The following is a 17843-nucleotide window of genomic DNA, read 5'->3' as shown; positions in this document are numbered from 1 at the left end:
TATCATTCATTCGTCACCTTTAAAAGGGTCATGTTATGATTTGTTCTACATTTAAAACACTCTTTGTAGTCTACATAACATATAATGATGGTTCTTTGGTCATTTGCATAGATTTTTTTACTGTTTTCAAGCCGCTTTCTGACCGTCTCTTCAGAATGCGCTGTTTTATGGGTGGTCTTATTTACGTGGCCCCATTTCCAACAGCGTCTTCTCCCCACCCATCACTATATGGGCAAATTCCAAATGGCTCGTTTGGAGAAAGTATGAAGGAAGGCAAGATTGTTTTATAAATATCTCCGCAATGCCTCCACGTTTTGAATTTAAGATTTCGGGACTTTGGCAGATCCCAAATACACAACAGGAGGTACCAATAGGTAGAAAGTTAGTTTTGCATAATAGGGGCCCAGCACTTTTTTATTTATTTTGTCTATCATTCACAATCCTTACTGTATGTGAGACAAGCACACATATGTTCTTTTTTTAAAGCATTCTATCTAGTAAATAAATGCTAGCAAAAGTCAGCTAACAACTGAGGTAATGGGATTCGCTCTATTCCGTCTACAAAGCACTCTAAAAAATCTCCAAAAACCTCCAACATTTTATATGCAGGCTGAAAGTATATATGTAATGTATTAACACGCACATTCATAGTAACATGTAATAACATATTTTGGTCATTTTAAGCATATGGCGTCGCATTAATTTCACAGAAGCATTACAAGGTTTGCTCTTTCTTTCAACAACAATGACTACAACTATTAATCATGGCAGACCTCATGAGAGACGATGATGACTACTTTGCGACAAACCTTATATTTATGAGCCTGAATATACGGAGTTTTAGAAGCTGAGTGATAAGCAGACCCAGCAATAGCACTATTGCTTCTTTCAGTAACAGATAAATACAAACTATGAACATTATAAAACAATCACTTACTCAGGCATGTGATTTTTCCGTCTAAAGTCGGAATTCCGTCTTTTTTAATCTCGGGGAAAAAAAAAAAATTATTTTCCGTTTTTCCGTTTTTTTTTCCGACCCTAAATCAAGATTCGAGACGTAGTTTATATTACGCCGTAGTTGATTGGTCGATATGTTCCTTGTGACCAATCAGGACATCTGTTATGAATGATGACGTTAATAACGTCATCATACCGCCATTTTCCATATGTAAACGATGTCGGTTCTCGAGAGAAAGGACGCTTTACGAGTAAAAGAAATTGATAAACATGTCAAAAATAAGTTTCGATGGGACTGGATGGAAAGGGAAATCACTGATACTGTTGGGAAGAAGGAAGTTACGACTTTGTTCGGTGATTTTATTCGGAAAATCGATCGTCCCGGAAAGGTTTTGTGCACGTGGTGTCATGATAATATTGACTATGGATCATGAGGTTTCAAGGCTTTGAAAGTACATGCGAAACGCCAAAAACATATGAAACAACTTGAAGCAAGGAAAACGAACTTTTCACTAGCTGGTACTTTTGGATGTCAACCGAAAGTGACATGGAGAGGAAAGATCCACCCACAACCCACTTCAGTTGCAGACAGGGTTGTTAATAATGAGGTAAGCTAAAAAATATTTGCTTGCGAAATACGCATATTTGTTTTAAATATTAACCAATTATTGCTTTGCGAAATATAAATGGGTTTTTCTAAAAATAAAAAGCCACGTGAAAATATATTATGAAATTACAGAAATTCAAAGAGTCGCATTATTGAATCCAGTTAACAATTTATTTGAAATAAATTTGCATATAATACTATTTTGTAATATTAAGTTCTTATGTAGTCTCTTGAAACTATTGTCAGTGGTGTAACAATCTTGAAGGTAAATATTTTCACACTTGTTTCATGCAATATGTCAGTGTCCTCACATTATTATTATTTCCTATTTTTAAATATGAGTAAACAATTCTAAACATGTTTAATTATTTTCATAAATTTATATTTTGGCTGGGGGCCTTCGTCCCCCAGACCCCCGGAAATTTTTTCAGTCTTTTTCATTGTGGTCAAATCACATGCCTGCTTACTGTACAATGTCTCCTCTCACTGAGATGCCGACTGATGGAATGCTCGTATCCTCCCGCTTGGATGAAAAATTATTCATAATACTCACGCAGGTACAAAAAAAAAGGTGGCCCCAAACAAGCTGCTTTTCTTGTCTTTTTGCCATTTCCGGTCTAAGTTGAATATGCATAACATCTTAAAGGGGTCATATTATAAGTGTTTTTGTAGATTTAAAACACTTCATTTTGGTCTACATAACATGTAATGGTGTTTTTTTTGCATAGATTGTTTTACAGAACATCTTCAAGCCGCTTTCTGACCGTATTATTTACATGCAGAAGTTATCATCCAGGCCAAGTTCCACCCTTCAGCCATTTTGTAGTTGTTAATGCTTCCATATCCAGATTACTAACAGATATATCAGGGCATTCAATCGATCGCAACTGGACCGTTTGGTTTGTCCTAGAAGACGTTTTGTCGCTCAGTCGAGTAGGCTTCATCAGTTCGTGCTACCGTGAAAGGCCACAGGACAGACACAATCCTGTTGAAAGTGCAAAAACAACTTTTGAATGACAAAGTAAGACAAGTCAATTCTACAATTGAAAGCCTCAGAGTAAAATCTGAAGAATTACTCCTCAAATTGCAAAATATCTTGCCTGAAGAGGTCTGGGAAAAGGTGACAAATTTCACAATCAAAGCCCAACTTGGACAACACAACAGAACCCAAAGCAAGCAAACAAGAACGTTTTAAAAACTACAACTTATATATAATAATTTGTCCAGCAGAAATCTTACCCAACCAGAAAAAGATGTAAAGGGATGAACTTTGCTATGACTCCACATCAGGTTCCTACAGTTGGTTTGATCACAGCAACGGAATCAGCCATTAGGAAAAACAACCTAACAGAAACTGAAGGGGAGCAAATACGGCTGAAAGTGACAGCAGCTCTTTCTAATGCCACGCCCCCAACCCCAAACCTCTCTTTGGAGGAGAGGAAGGCACTAACATCTCTGAGCAAGGATGACAACATTACGATCCTGACAGCTGACAAGGGGAGATGCACAGTCATTCTCAACACAACTGACTACCAAAACCAGTGGCGTACACTCCTCAAAGACTCCAACACATGTAATACTCAAAAGGGACCCCACAAGTGGGTACAAGAGAAGAATCATCAAGTATTTACAAACTCTACAAAAGTCAGAAGCCATCAACCCAGCATTGTATTACCGCTTATACCCACAAGAAACCATCCCCGGTATTTATGGCCTTCCAAAAATACACATAGATGGGGCTCCCCTCAGACCCATTGTCAGCAGCATTAACTATGTGACATACAATATTGCTAAGTATGTGGCCAACATTTTAGCACCACCGTTGGTTGGCAAAACTTCACATCCTGTCCAAAACTCAATTGACTTTGTAGTGAAGATCAGAGATCTAAAACTGGACAAAAATAAAACTATGGTTTTATTCGACGTCACCTCCCTCTGTATTCCAACCAAGGATGCAGTAGAGACAGTGTGTCAACGTCTACTAGGTGATCACACCTTACAGGATAGATCCAAACTAATCCCAGAACAGATTTGCCTTTTGTTGGAACTTTGCCTTTACACTACATACTTTGACTTCATGGGAACGGTTTACCGACAAAAACGTGGTTGTGCCATGGGATCACCTGTATCCCCAATAGTAGCAAACCTTTACATGGAGGATATGGAAAAGAGAGCTTTGAGCTCTTTTAGACTTAGACTTCCTTTTATTGTAATTCAATTTTGAACTTTACAGTACAGATAAGAACCAAATTTCGTTGCATTAGCTCATGGTAGTGCAGGATAAAAGAGCAATAATGTGCAGAAATAAATAGATTACTGTACAGATAAATATATTGCACTTTTGCATATGCATCCATGTTTATGGATGTATGTTATATTGTCTTTATATTCCAGCGAGTTTATTTTTGGGGGGAATTGAGGGGATTATTTTAATGCATTCAAGAGTCTTACGGCCTGAGGGAAGAAGCTGTCACAGAACCTGTAGGTTCTGCTACGGAGGCTGCGGAACCTCTTTCTAGAGTCCAGCAGTAAAAACAGTCCTTGGTGGGGGTGGGAGGAGTCTCTGCAGATTTTCTGATCCCTGGTCAGGCAGCGGCTTTTTGCGATCTCCTGGATAGGAGGAAGAGGAGTCCTGATGATCTTTTCCGCCGTCCTCACCACTCTCTGCAGAGACTTCCAGTCTGAGGCACTGCAGGCTCCAATCCAGACAGAGATGCTGTCGGTCAGTAGGCTCTCTATAGCGCCTGTGTAGAATGTGGTGAGAACGGGGGGAGGGAGCTGTGCTCTTTTCATCTGACGCAAAAAGTGCATGCGCTGCTGAGCTATTTTTACAACCGAGCATTGTTGCTATGACCTGGTGTAAGGACCAGGTCATATTGTCAGTTATCTGCAACCCCAGGAACTTAGTGCTGCTTACCATCTCCACCGTTGTGCCGTTGATAAAGAGTGTTGTGTGGCTGGACTGGTGCTTCCTGAAGTCGACGAAGATCTCCTTGGTCTTGTCGACGTTCAGGACCAGGTTGTTGGTTCTGCACTAGTCAACCAGATGTTTCACCTCCTCCCTGTAGTCCATGTCGTTGTTGTCATGGATGAGGCCCACTACTGTTGTGTCGTCCGCATACTTCACAATGTGGTTAGTAGTGGACCTGGCGCAGCAGTCATGGGTCATCAACGTGAACAGCAGTGGACTCAGGACGTAGCCCTGGGGGGAGCCGGTGCTCAGGGAGGTGGCACTGGAGGTGTTGTCGCCCACTCTCACAGACTGGGGTCTATCTGTGAGAAAGTCAAGCAGCCAGTTGCATCGGGGGGTACTGAATCCAAGGGGGACCAGTTTGCTCACCAAGCGCTGCGGGATGATGGTGTTGAACGCCGAGCTGAAGTCATTGGTACAGATATGTGGATGGAACATGGGTGAGACTCAGAAACCGAGAAGTGCAAGCCTTCACCGAGCACATAAACTCAGTGGACAAAAACATCAAGTTCAGATGTGAGGATGTCAAAGACCGTAAATTGCCTTTTCTGGACTGTGATGTCCACATTGGAAAAAGCAGGGGCTTCCACGTTGGGGTTTACCGAAAACCCACACATACCGATCAATACCTACTTTTTGACTCACACCACCCGTTGAAACACAACCTGGGCGTTATCAGAACCCTACAACATAGAGCTGATAATGTTCAATACCAGCCCACAGGCCAAAGAGAAAGAGCATAGGCGTTTAAGGAAAGCCCTCAAAACCTGAGGTTACCCCAGCTGGTCGTTTGTGAAAAGTGGATTTAGTTCCAGAAACAACAAGAACAGAGTGGATGAGGAGGAAAAAGGTGACGTGAAAAAATATTGTTATTCCATATGTATCAAGTCTATCTGAGAAACTCAGAAGAGGTTTTAATCAACACAACATCCTAGTACAATTCAAACCAGGCAACACCCTGAGACATCCTAAAGACCGGACACCCCACACCCACAAAAACAATCTGATGTATGCTATCCAGTGTAATGATGAATGCACTGATTCATATATTGGGCAAACAAAACAACCACTAAGCCGACGCACGGCACAGCATAGACGGGAAAACTTTTCAGGCTAGGCTCCGCTATATTCCTGCACCTCAGGGAGAAACAGCACTCCTTTGAGAACAAAAATGTACAGAGGAGGACAAGCCATCTATGTCAAGGTTGAAAAACCATCCCTGAACAGAGGAGGTGGTCTGCGACACCACCTGTCTCCCACATACAACACTGTCCATTCTACCATTCCTAAAATACTCTGCAATTTACCCTCTAACAAATAACAGGAGTTACAAACATTCTGGACACCTTCTGTGACCAGAATGCCATTTGTTTACAACTGAATGGAATGCTTACGCGGCAGATTCCGACTATTTTGGACTGGTAGTAGACAATCCACAGCGATCGTTCTGCCACACAATACCATCAATGCTAACGAGGGGAATTTACACTTTGTCGTTGGCTTTGACACTTAGGATTGCTTGTTTGCATTAAAACAGTTGTTTTTCTCCCATCCTTGCCGAGGCACAGCCTCCTGGTTTTGGAGTATAAATATTTGGGGTTTTGGCACCAGCGGCTGGACCAGATCTGACCAATCATAAGTCTATGAGCACGAACTGATGAAGCCTACTCAGATGAGCGGCGAAACATCTTCTAAGACAAACAAAACAGTCCAGTTGCGATCAATTGAATCCCCTGAGATGACAATGACCTGGATGAATGAGAACTTTCATAGACACAAAAACAGATATAAGTTACAAATATATGCTACTTTGTCTCAGAAATGGCAACAGAAATGGCAACAGCGGAGGATTTTAGCGTGCAAAGCAAGTTTATTTACAGAGCACAATTTTTACACTAGGCAATTCAAAGTGCTTCACAAATAATTACAAAAAAAGGCAAAAATAAAAACAAAGTAATCATAAAAATAATCACAATTACAAATTGAAATCGAAGAGTGTATATAAAATACTTTAATTTGCCATATGCACAATTAGAAATGTTTTCAGCCTGTATATTCAAACATTGCCAATATTGAGGCCTGTCCCACATCTTCTGTAATACTATTCCAGATTTTAGGAGCATAAAACTGAAATGCAGCGTTACAATGTTTCGTCCTGTATTTGGGCACCAGCAGGAGACAACTCATTGAGGATCGCAGAGTCTAAAATGGTTCACATAGTTCTAACGTGTCAAACATGTACTTTTGCACAAGACCATGAAACAGACTTGTACACATGAAGAGCTGTTTTAAAGTCAATATTCTTTGAGCTACAGGAAGCCAGTGCAGAGACCTAAGCACTGGACTATAATGGCCATATTTCCTGGTTCTCGGCAAAACTCAAGCAGCAGTGTTCTAGTTGTTCTACAGCTGCTTTTTTACAGCATCCTGGATGAAAACCAACCCTTCCCATTCAATTTGATGGAGCTTGAGAGATGCTGCAAAGAGGGATGGGCGAAACTGCCCCAAAATAGGTGTGGCGAGCTTGTGGCATCGTATTCAAAAAGACTTGAGGCTGTAATTGCTCCCAAAGGTGCATCAACAAATGTAAAGAGCAAAGGGTCTGAATACTTACTTACATATGATTTTTGAGTTTTTTATCCATAATTAATTAGCAAAAACTGCTGCATTTGTTTTTTTTTTTGTCAAAATGGGGTGCTGAGTGTAAATTAATGAGAAATAAAATTGACTTTTTTGATTTTAGCAAGTGACTGCAATGAAACAGAGTAAAACATGTAATACTTTCCTTACCCACTGTATTATGCATAGTAAGACTCCTTTAATAGTTTAACAATGGCAGCAAATACACTTGTATACTATGAGTGTCAATTAAAGCAAAGTCTTAAATCAGCGCGTGTAGGTTTGCCATTATAGCTAATAGTTTTAGTAGTCAGATGGTAATTATTAAATAAACACAGCTGTCCTTCTGTCTATGACAATATCAAATGAAAATAACACACACTTAAGAGAAGCCATTGATGCTATAGATATATCTTACAGCGTTAGAAAACTTACATTGACAATTATATTTGCACCGATTGAAAGCAAGGATCGTAATGTAAGCAAAACCACAAGTGCTTGTGACACGTTCTCATCAAAAGGTTCCAAAATAAAGGTGTCTGCATAAAGGTATAAAACATAATAGTTTGTAACAGGTAGTGCCAAAGCTATTCGTGGTGGGCTTTCACAAATAAATTAATGAATGGAAAACACCTCTAAGTAGTGTAACAAACCACATGCGTGAATTCAGTCAATAAGGTAATACTTCAACTACTTATTGATACAGTCCATCCAGTAAGTATCACAGCGCTTCACTTTTTCCAGATTGTCTTAAGTTACAGCCTTATTACAAAATGGATTACATTTATTTTTGTCCTCAGCATTCTACACACAATACCCCATAATGACAACATGAAAACATTTTTTTGTAGATCTTTTTGCAAATGTATTAAAAAATAACTAAGAAATCACATGTACCCAAGTATTCATAGCTTTTGTCATGGAGCTCAAAAGTGCATCGTGTTTCAACTGCTCATTGTTGAGACGTTCCTACAGCCTAATTGGAGTCCACCTGTGGTAAATTCATTTGATTGGACATGATTTAGAAAGGCACACAATCACCTATGTATGAGGTCCCACACTTGACAGTGCATGACAGAGCACAAACCAAGCATGAAGTCAAAGAAATTGTCTGCAGACCTCCGAGATAGGATTGCCGGAGGCACAAATCTGGGGAAGGGTACAGACAAATATCTGCTGCTTTGAAGATCCAAATTAGCACTGTGGCCTTCACCATCATCGAAGTTTGGAACCACCATGACTGTTCCTAGAGCTGGCCGGCCAGCTAAACTGAGCAATCATGGGAGAAGGGCCCTAGTCAAGGAGATGACCAAAAACCTGATGGTCCCTCTTTCAGAGCTACAGCATTCCTCTGAAAGGAGACCCTTCCAGAAGGACGACCATCTCTGCTGCAATCTGTCAATCAGGCCTGTATAGTAAAGTGGCCAGACAGAAGCCATTACTTTGTAAAAGTTTGCCTAAATACACCTAAACGACTCTCAGTCCATGAAAAACTAAATTAATTTGGTCTGCTTAGACAAAGGTTGAACTATTTGGCGTGAATGTCAGGCGCCATGTTTCGAGGAAACCAGACACCGCTCATCTCCAGGCCAATACCATTATTACAGTCACGCATGGTGGTGGCAGCATCATGCTGTGGGGATGTTTTTCAGCTGCAAGAACTGGGAGACTAGTCAGGCTAGAGGGAAAGATGAATGCAGCAATGTACAGATACATCCTGAATGGAAACATGCTCCAGAGTGCTCTTGAACTCAGACTGGGGGGACAGTTCATTTTTCAGTTGCACAACGACCGTGAGCATGCAACCAAAATATCAAGGGAATTGCTCCAAGACAACTCTCTGAATGTCTTTGAGTGGCCTAGCCAGAGCCCAGACTTGAATCCAATTGAAAATCCCAGGAGAGATCTGAAATCGGCTGCCCACCGACACTTCCCATCCGACCTGATGGAGCTTGAGAGGTGCTCCTGAAAGGAATGGACAAAACTGCCCAAAGATAGGTGTGCCAAGCTTTTGGCATTGTATTCAAAAATACTTGAGGCTGTAATTGCTACCAAATGTGCATCAACAAAGTATTGAGCAAAGGCTGTTTTACGTTTTCATTATGGAATAGGGCTGTAACACAAAATGTAGAAAAAGTGAAGCCGAATGCCATGTACAAACGTGTTTTCTGAGCATGATTAACAAAGTACCACAAAACATTTAGAAAATAGAATTTGACTGTTGATAATGACATCAGTGTATATTTTCTTATTTTCCTTCTCTACAGTGCTGAAATACAAGGGTCTGTTCTCTGAGCAGAGAAATCTGTCCATCCAGTTCCATTTGGAGTGTGTGTACTGTAGCCTGGCCTACTATGAATACTCCACTGCCAAGGAACACATCAAGAAAGCCCAGGAGCTCTCAATGCTTGATATCAACATGACTGGTATGAACCTGATGGAGATTTATATTCACATTATAGTTTTCAGTGCAACAATTCTGTGAATGATGGGTAAAAATAATGTATCATTGTTGACTTTGGAATCAACATTTTCAAGAAAAATTGGGTCAACAAGTTTGAAGATATGGGTTCCCTCCGGGTACTCCGGCTTCCTCCCACTTCCAAAGACTTGCACCTGGGGATAGGTTGATTGACAACACTAAATTGGCCCAAGTGTGTGAATGTGAGTGTGAATGTTGTCTGTCTATCTGTGTTGGCCCTGCGATGAGGTGGCGACTTGTCCAGGGTGTACCCCGCCTTCCGCCCGATTGTAGCTGAGATAGGCTCCAGCGCCCCCCGCGACCCCAAAGGGAAACAGCGGTAGAAAATGGATGGGATGGATGGATGGATGATATCAAGATATTGCTTGATATCAAATTGTCCACAAATGTTCTTAAGTGTGGAGTTGAGGTCAGGACATTTGGAAGGCAAAAGCTTAATATTAGTCTGCTTTATCAAATTTTTTACCATTTCTGATGTGTTTTGTAATTATTGTGCTCTATTCTATCCACTTTTTGTAGTGGACCAGTACCACTGGGACCCCCAAAACATGTTGTTACCCCCAGCACACTTGATCATTGCCAAGTATAACCATAAATCCTGTGGCCATTTGTTTTTTGGACATTTGCCAAGTTCAAGTACCGTATTTTTCGGAGTATAAGTTGCTCCGGAGTATAAGTCGCACCGGCCGAAATGCATAATAAAAAAGGAAACAAAACATATATAAGTCGCACTTATATAAAAAGTTGCATTTTTTTGGGAAATGTATTTGATAAAACCCAACACCAAGAATAGACATTTGAAAGGCAATTTAAAATAAATAAAGAATAGTGAACAACAGGCTGAATAAGGGTACGTTATATGACGCATAAATAACCAACTGAGAATGTGCCTGGTATGTTAACGTAACATAATATGGTAAGAGTCATTCAAATAACTATAACATATAGAACATGCTAAACGTTTACCAAACAATCTGTCACTCCTAATCGCTAAATCCGATGAAATCTTATACGTCTAGTCTCTTACGTGAATGAGCTAAATAATATTATTTGATATTTTACGGTAATGTGTTAATAATTTCACACATAAGTCGCTCCTGAGTATAAGTCGCACCCCCGGCCAAACTATGAGAAAAACTGCGATTTATAGTACATTTCTTTCCAGCTTGAAAGTGTTGATTTCAGAGCAGGAACATTTCTCTTGGTCAGAATCTTCTTAGTCTATAGTGATGTAAAACTGTCTTCGTTGTGAATTGTGACGCTGGTGTGCCAGCAGTTTCCACTTGAAGACAGGATTTAGTCATGTCGTTTCAGAGGGTGATCCCTAGGTATGTGAATCTTTCAGCGTTTCACCATTCGATCCGATTCCGATACTTGGTATGATACACAGACAATACTCTTTTAGTAATTGAGAAAAAATCTGTTAGCTAGAATAGACAAAGAGCTGAGACATTGTTATACTACTTCAAAAAGTGTTTATGTTCAAGAAAATAGGTTCAATCAAGTAAACGGGTGTAGATTAGGTAATTACATACTGAAAGCTTGTAAGAAGGTAGGATATAATGCTTAAAACACATTGGAAAGTTAGCACCATTTAGGCAGTCACATAAATGTTGTACGAACGAGCTGTTTTTCAAACCCCAAAAATATAACAACAACATCACTGGCTACCTTATGCTACAATTAGTGGTTTAACAGAACGTCACATATTTCTGAAATAAGGAGTGTCTTTATTTTTCACAATTACTTATTATGTTGAATAAAAAAATGCTTGTCAGTCAGAGGAATTAGTCTTAAGTTCATGCTTATCACTCACTGCTGTCTCATACACGCAGGGTGCAGGTGCAGATACACAAACGCAGTCCCAGAGGCAACAAACAATTTGTAGTCATGTTGTTGATGATAGAATATATATTCAATGTTAGCTAATGTTTGTGCAAATTCCATACGTTTAAATAATCACACAGAACACTAAGTTGCGCTTCTGTGTGTTAGATATAGGCACTGGGTTTAGGCCGATAACAAAGCCTGCTCAACAAAATATTGATCCACAAATTATTGCCGATAAATGATGATATGCTATTATTTGTTTTAAACCAAATTAACCAATGATGTAATGACAGCATATAATAAATTATATTGGAAGTATACCCCTTCAAATGAAAAACTTGTATTTCTCGTATATATCATCCGTACTAAAGTGCAGTTATGAATGACGGTTTTTTGATCATTTTCATTTTATACCGTCATACTAATCGTCGGGAGTTTTACAGCAGTTACAAAAAAACTAATTCCCGCAGCTGCAAAAACCGATGCAAAAGAGTGAGTTGCAGAACGTCTCGCTTGTCAAAGACGCATTAAATAAACACAAACTTTGATATGAACGTAAGAGACGCATGCGGCTCTGGAGCCGCGGGTTGGCAAAGCCTGTACTATGTGATGTTATTGCTAGCGGGCCCGCGGCGCGCCTCGCCACACGAATACTCAGACACTTAATGATGAAACGATGACTCACCCCCTTTTTATTCGGCTATAGTACAAACCCTGTTTCCATATGAGTTGGGAAATTGTGTTAGATGTAAATATAAACAAAATACAATGATTTGCAAATCATTTTCAACCCATATTCAGTTGAATATGCTACAAAGACAACATATTTGATGTACAAACTGATTAAAAAAAATGCTTTTGCAAATAATCATTAACTTTAGTATAGTTAAGTATACTGGGAAAACCGGGAGGGTCGGCAAGTATGCAGCTGAGCCGCATCAGAGTGGTCAAAGAGCCGCATGCGGCTCCGGAGCCGCGGGTTGCCGACCCCTGCCACAGGTGAACAGGCAAATTGGGAACAGGTGGGTGCCATGATTGGGTATAAAAGTAGATTCCATGAAATGCTCAGTCATTCACAAACAAGGATGGGGCGAGGGTCACCACTTTGTCAACAAATGCGTGAGCAAATTGTTGAACAATTTAAGAAAAACCTTTCTCAACCAGCTATTGCAAGGAATTTAGAGATTTCACCATCTACGGTCCGTAATATCATCAAAGGGTTCAGAGAATCTGGAGAAATCACTGCACGTAAGCAGCTAAGCCCGTGACCTTCGATCCCTCAGGCTGTACTGCATCAACAAGTGACATTAGTGTGTAAAGGATATCACCACATGGGCTCAGGAACACTTCAGAAACCCACTGTCAGTAACTACAGTGGGTCGCTACATCTGTAAGTGCAAGTTAAAACTCTCCTATGCAAGGCGAAAACCGCTTATCAACAACACCCAGAAACGCCGCCGGCTTCGCTGGGCCTGAGCTCATCTAAAATGGACTGATACAAAGTGGAAAAGTGTTCTGTGGTCTGACGAGTCCACATTTCAAATTGTTTTTGGAAACTGTGGATGTTTTGTCCTCCAGACCAAAGAGGAAAAGAACCATCTGGATTGTTATAGGCGCAAAGTTGAAAAGCCAGCATCTGTGATGGTATGGGGGTGTATTAGTGCCCAAGACATGGGTAACTTACACATCTGTGAAGGCGCCATTAATGCTGAAAGGTACATACAGGTTTTGGAGCAACATATGTTGCCATCCAAGCAACGTTACCATGGACGCCCCTGCTTATTTCAGCAAGACAATGCCAAGCCACGTGTTACATCAACGTGGCTTCATAGTAAAAGAGTGCGGGTACTAGACTGGCCTGCCTGTAGTCCAGACCTGTCTCCCATTGAAAATGTGTGGCGCATTATGAAGCCTAAAATACCACAACGGAGACCCCCGGACTGTTGAACAACTTAAGCTGTACATCAAGCAAGAATGGGAAAGAATTCCACCTGAGAAGCTTAAAAAATGTGTCTCCTCAGTTACAAAACGTTTACTGAGTGTTGTTAAAAGGAAAGGCCATGTAACACAGTGGTGAACATGCCCTTTCCCAACTACTTTGGCACATGTTGCCGCCATGAAATTCTAAGTTAATTATTATTTGCAAAAAAAAATAAAGTTTGAGTTTGAACATCAAATATGTTGTCTTTGTTGTGCATTCAATTGAATATGGGTTGAAAAGGATTTGCAAATCATTGTATTCCGTTTATATTTACATCTAACACAATTTCCCAACTCATATGGAAACGGGGTTTGTACAAACGCGTGCAACTGCTGAAACTGATGAAAAGTCGGCATGCACATGCCGATTTACCGACGCTGGAAAACTCACTGGATTGTAAAACAAAAAGTTTGTGCTATAAGAGGTTCGTATATAGAGGTTCCACTGTACTTTGGAAAATTAGCACCCTCTAGGCATCTGTGTGAAAGTTGCAAAGAGCAAAAATTGTGAATTTTCCCTTAATTGTTTTGTGTTTTTAAAGAAAATAAATTATATTCAAGGTAGCTCAAATTCATCTTTTAATTTGTTTGTATCAAATATGCAAGTACCGTAGATTATTACACTTTGTTCAATGAAAATATGTAATTTAAAACTTATGGTGCATTTATACATTTTATTTCTTCGGGACACAAATGGCGCAGATTTGGTGGATACACGATATATATCTCGATATTTTGCCTTAGCCTTGAATGAACACTTGATACATATAATCACAGCAGTATGATGATTCTATGTGTCTACATTAAAACATTCTTGTTCATACTGCATTAATATATGCTCATTTTAAACTTTCATGCAGAGAGGCAAATCACAACTAAGTCAATTTAGCAAAACTGTATTTATTAAACAGTTATTAAGCAGTGGCACAAACATTCATGTCATTTCCAAAACAGAAAGTGCAAGATTGTCAGAGACATTTTAAAACAAGCTATAAGTGCACTTTTGTGCATGATGATACACAAGATATTTCAATAAGTGTCACTTAAAATGACCTGCATATCAAATAGTATATGTCCTACGGTGTTGATGTGGAAATAGTTGCTTCGGCATTTAGTTGGTGTGGAGATGTTGACATGATGTAAAGACATATTCCCGCTTGAAGCCAAACCACCGTCAGACGATGGACCCCGTGCTGTTTTTTGGGAATTAATTATTCCTCCATTTGTTACCAGATTCGCACCTTCTTTCTCTCGTATTACAACTCAAACCACACCGTTAGCTGTTAGCATCACAGCTAACGTTACCATGTCACTACCTCTCGCTCTGCGGGAGCGTGTGACGTTGCTCACGTGACAGTATGTGACGTGTGTAAGAAGGTGCGCTTGTTTTAAAGTCTCTGTGAGAAGGAGAGACAGGAAAGAGTGAGAAACGCATGTAGTTTAGTGCCCCGCAGCTAAGAGCAACTGCGTGAGAACGTATACCCGAATATCACGTTATAGTCATTTTCTATATCGCACAGAGACAAACCCGCGATATATCGAGTATATCGATATATCGCCCAGCCCTACATACATACATACAGCATCATAAATAATTAAAAGAAGCCTGGTTGAATACATCTTCTAGTTGTGTTATACAAGAATGCATTTCTAAGTTTGTAATTTGTTGACTAGTTTATTGGTTCTGAATGTATTCAGTCGTCATTCCTTTGAACTGCATCAATTACATAAGCAAGCCACAAAAACTGTTTTCGAATTCAGACTTTACATTTTTCTATTTGTTTGCTCTAGGTGCTCTGGGAAAGCGTACCTATTTCCAGGAAAAGTACTTGGCTCAACTCATCCTCGAGGTCAAACGAAAGCAGGATCAGCTTGGAAATGCAGTTACTGAACCAAGTCCCTCACCAACACCAAAAACGCTACTGCCCAAGGTATGAGGAAGCACTACTATGGATCTTAAGTAATATAACATGTATGGACCATTTTTCTTGGTAAATAAATAATGGTGGGTAAATGATGCCTCAATGAGTGTATGGCACAGCACTAACTAATGCTCTAATCTTTGTTAGTGTCTCCTAATGGTCATTTGCCATCTGCTGGATTAAAAAGTCATTACATTTGACCTGCAAATAATAATTAATAGTTCGTAAATATAATTTCATGACTGTGCAGAAAGGAATAAGAAAGAGGCAACTTTGGTCAATGGGCCAATTAGTAACCAGGAAAAGGAGACAAACATCACTTATTTGTCACTATAAGATCAAAAAGGTCCCACACTTTCAATGCAAATGTCAAACAAGGCATGCCACTCCTCCAACTTCACATAGTGTGAGCTGTCATTTGTGAGCTGAAACACAAACAGTTTGTTAAACATAGTCTGGTGCTTCACAATCAAATGACACAGCGTTTTTATCAGTCACATGTTTTCCTTCCTTAAATTTAGGTATCGAGGGACACAATTCACTACTTATCTTTCATAATGCATCAATGGTTCAGTATCATTTGAGCCAGCAATAGTAAATATATTTCTAAATGGGCTTGAAATGTTCACCAGATGTGGGTAATATCAATGTTCACCAGATGTGGGTAATAATTGCAATTATCACACGCAATGACATCAAACTATAGATGTCCATACATTTGAGTAATTCCTTACTTAAATTAGCTTTATGTAACTTTTCAACCTTCATAAAATATTTTTGTAACTTTTGGGATGATACATGGATTTACAACTAGTTGAATGACACATCTGTCATGGCCTGAGCGGGTCTGTATAGCTCTCACTGGCACTTAACAACTTTGAGGAGGGTGGCAGGAACCTGCCACACACAAAATTACAAACGTGCTGACTTGCTTTACCGCATAAGTCACTCCTCTTTTTCATAACGTTAAAAAGACGTAAGTTGATGCGAACGCCTACGTGCCGCCAGAAAACTAAAAGAGGTGAGGTGACTTTATTTATTATATTGTTCATAAAGAAGAAAAAGAAGAACGCCTATGTGCAATTACTGCTATCATGGCTGAAGCTGCAAAACAACCAGAGAAACGAAAAGTTTTGTATGAGGAGACAAAAAAAGATAAAGGGAGGTTACTCGGATAAAAGGACAATCAAGGATCAACATTGGCCTGGCTTTCACTCGCTGGCGTGAGCTCAAAGATGAAGCTAGATTAGTAGGTGACTTTCGATTATCAAAATGATAATGCTAATGTTAGCTATTGGAAATTTGCGTAGTAGCAATAAATAGCTATCAGCTTGATAGTTCGCAGCTCCACACTACTTCCTTCGGAAAAACTCTACCAACGGCTTTCTTTGCTTCGGACCTGTATGTATAGCAACGTCTTGGTAGTAACGTCACGTTTGTAGCGCAAATCAAGATAATTTCTTGATAGTGTCTGCTATTTAACATCAGAATAGCCATTAGAGACGTAATATTTGTAATCTGTGCCAATATTACAGCAGACATCATGTCCGTTTGACGCTATATGCGCTAATCCTCATGGGAAATGTGGTCTTCTTTCCGGCAAAACACTACCACTTTGGTCCACTGGCGCCGCCAAAATCAACCAAAACTGAAAGTTCTTAAGTGGGGCTTTAAACACAATGTGTTATTAAATGTGTCATTTATTTAATGTGAAAGTAAACTAAACTATTTCATCTTTTAATAATATGTTATTTGAAATTTGCAACTAGCCCACAGTTACATTTTTCAAAGCAAAAAATATAACAAGAACACCATTGGCTATCTTACCATTAGTGGTTTAGCAGAACCCATTTGTTTTACAATTGTGTATATTTTTCACAAATACTAAGTTAGTCTATCGTCACGGGAAAAAATTATTGGTTGTTTACCGGAGTCACTCACCCCGTCTCGTCAACTGTTTCGCGCAGGGAGCATGTGCACAATAATATTAATAATAATGGATTACATTTTATATAGTGCTTTTCTATTATTAGATACTCAAAGCGCTCACAGAGAAGTGAGAACCCATCATTCATTCACACCTGGTAGTGGTAAGCTACATTTGTAGCCACAGCTGCCCTGGGGTAGACTGACGGTCTACCCCACCTACAAAAGCAGTTCAAGAGAAGCAACAGATCGGTAGGTCGTGAGTTCAAACCCCGGCCGAGTCATACCAAAGACTATAAAAATGGGACCCATTACCTCCCTGCTTGGCACACAGCATCAAGGGTTGGAATTGGGGGTTAAATCACCAAAAATGATTCCCGGGCGCGGCCACCGCTGCTGCTCACTGCTCCCCTCACCTCCCGGGGGGTGATCAAGGGTGATGGGTCAAATGCAGAGAATAATTTCGCCACACCTCGTGTGTGTGTGACAATCATGGGTACTTTAACTTTAAACATTCATGTTGTTGAATGATAGAATATACATTCAGTG

General features: G+C 39.9%; 1 protein-coding gene across 1 annotated transcript in view; it reads left to right on the top strand.

Moving 5' to 3' along the window:
* ttc27 (tetratricopeptide repeat domain 27) overlaps positions 1-17843 on the top strand; it is a 135533-nt gene that overhangs the window by 42379 nt on the left and 75311 nt on the right. Inside the window, 2 exon segments of the mRNA XM_062058984.1 lie at positions 9422-9580; positions 15238-15377. Of these exon segments, the coding sequence (XP_061914968.1) occupies positions 9422-9580; positions 15238-15377 (299 nt within the window).

Source organism: Entelurus aequoreus, linkage group LG09 (assembly GCF_033978785.1).
Source record: "Entelurus aequoreus isolate RoL-2023_Sb linkage group LG09, RoL_Eaeq_v1.1, whole genome shotgun sequence".
NCBI classification, from domain to species: domain Eukaryota; kingdom Metazoa; phylum Chordata; class Actinopteri; order Syngnathiformes; family Syngnathidae; genus Entelurus; species Entelurus aequoreus.
The sequence above is the reverse complement of the archived record's forward strand: the minus strand, read 5'-3'. Positions and strand labels throughout refer to the sequence as shown.